The sequence below is a fragment of the Etheostoma spectabile genome, unplaced genomic scaffold (assembly GCF_008692095.1).
Source record: "Etheostoma spectabile isolate EspeVRDwgs_2016 unplaced genomic scaffold, UIUC_Espe_1.0 scaffold502, whole genome shotgun sequence".
NCBI lineage: Eukaryota > Metazoa > Chordata > Actinopteri > Perciformes > Percidae > Etheostoma > Etheostoma spectabile.
Genome location: NW_022605621.1, coordinates 179,321 through 180,554, shown reverse-complemented (window position 1 = coordinate 180,554; position 1,234 = coordinate 179,321). Strand labels below are relative to the sequence as shown.

At 47.1% G+C, this 1,234-nt stretch overlaps 1 protein-coding gene across 1 annotated transcript in view; it reads right to left on the bottom strand.

Moving 5' to 3' along the window:
- The window catches only part of kiaa0930, a 38,874-nt gene that overhangs the window by 23,587 nt on the left and 14,053 nt on the right, over positions 1-1,234 (bottom strand). The window contains exon 6 of the mRNA XM_032511883.1: positions 919-1,020. Coding sequence (XP_032367774.1) covers positions 919-1,020 — 102 coding nt within the window. The remainder of the gene's footprint in view (positions 1-918; positions 1,021-1,234) is intronic.

Below are 1,234 nucleotides of genomic sequence, written 5' to 3'. Positions count from 1 at the left end.
AGTCTGCAGTGATTAGAGACATTCTCTCCCAACCTAATAGCAGCTGCAGTGATTAGAGCGTTCCTCTCCAACCAAATCAGCCGTCGGGCAGGGATTAGACGATTCCTCACCCCTCCCACCATCAGCATCTTGCATTGATTCAGAGACGATTCTCTCCAACCAATCAGCAGCCTGCAGTGATTAGAGGATTCCCTTCTTCGCCATCAGCAGTCTGCAGTGATTAAGAGAGGATTCCTCTTCGAACCAATCAGCAGTCGTCAGTTTATTAGTGAGGATTACTTCTTCGACCAATCACAGTCTGCAGTGATTAGTGAGGATTCTCCTCCGACCAATCGCGTCTGCGCATTATAGACATTCTCTTCGACCAATCAGCAGTCTGAGCGATTAGTGAGGATTCTCTTCGACCATCCCGTCTGCAAGTGATTAGTGGGATTCCTCTCCGACCAATCAGCAGTCCTGCAGCGAGTGAGACAGACACTTCAAACCTCTTCGCAATCAGCAAGTCTGCAGCGTTGAGTGAGGATTCCTCTTCGACCAATCAGCATCGGCGCGATTCGAGACGATTCTCTTTCTTCGACCATCAGCAGTCTGCAACTGTGATTGAGTGAGTGCTTCTCTCCCGACCAATCAGCAGCCTGCACTGATTTAGACATTCTCCTCCAGCCAATCACGCATCTTCACACAACAAAAAAACCCACCAATCAGCAGTCTGCAGCGATTAGAGACGATTCTCTCCGACCAATCAGCAGTCTGCAGGTTTTCTCCTCAGCAGCTTGGACCCTTGACTGAGGTAGTACTACATAAAGTACCTGTTACAGGTACCAGGGACTCTTTATCGTAATGGAAAACCATAGAAGGCGAGCAGAGTCGAGGAGGAACCGTGTGATGTAACAACGCTGAGAGTGTGGTGAGACTCACCTCCTCGAAGTTGTCGATCATGAAGAAGATGTTGGGGTAGCTCATCTTGGACTCCTCCCCTTTGCTGTCCATGGCGTGTTTGCTGGGAGACGCAAACACTTCCTGCAAAAAACATCCAGACCAAATTAATAAGGAAGGTCATCACAGCCACGGCTCCACTTGGACATAACACGCAAAAATCAAACACAACAAAACTTGTAAGAATGAAATCCCCCTTTCACTATCACACATATACGCCAAAACAGTAGAATATAACGTAAACTACTACTACTACTACTAAGAATGTATACTTTATTGATCCCACTGTTATTACACA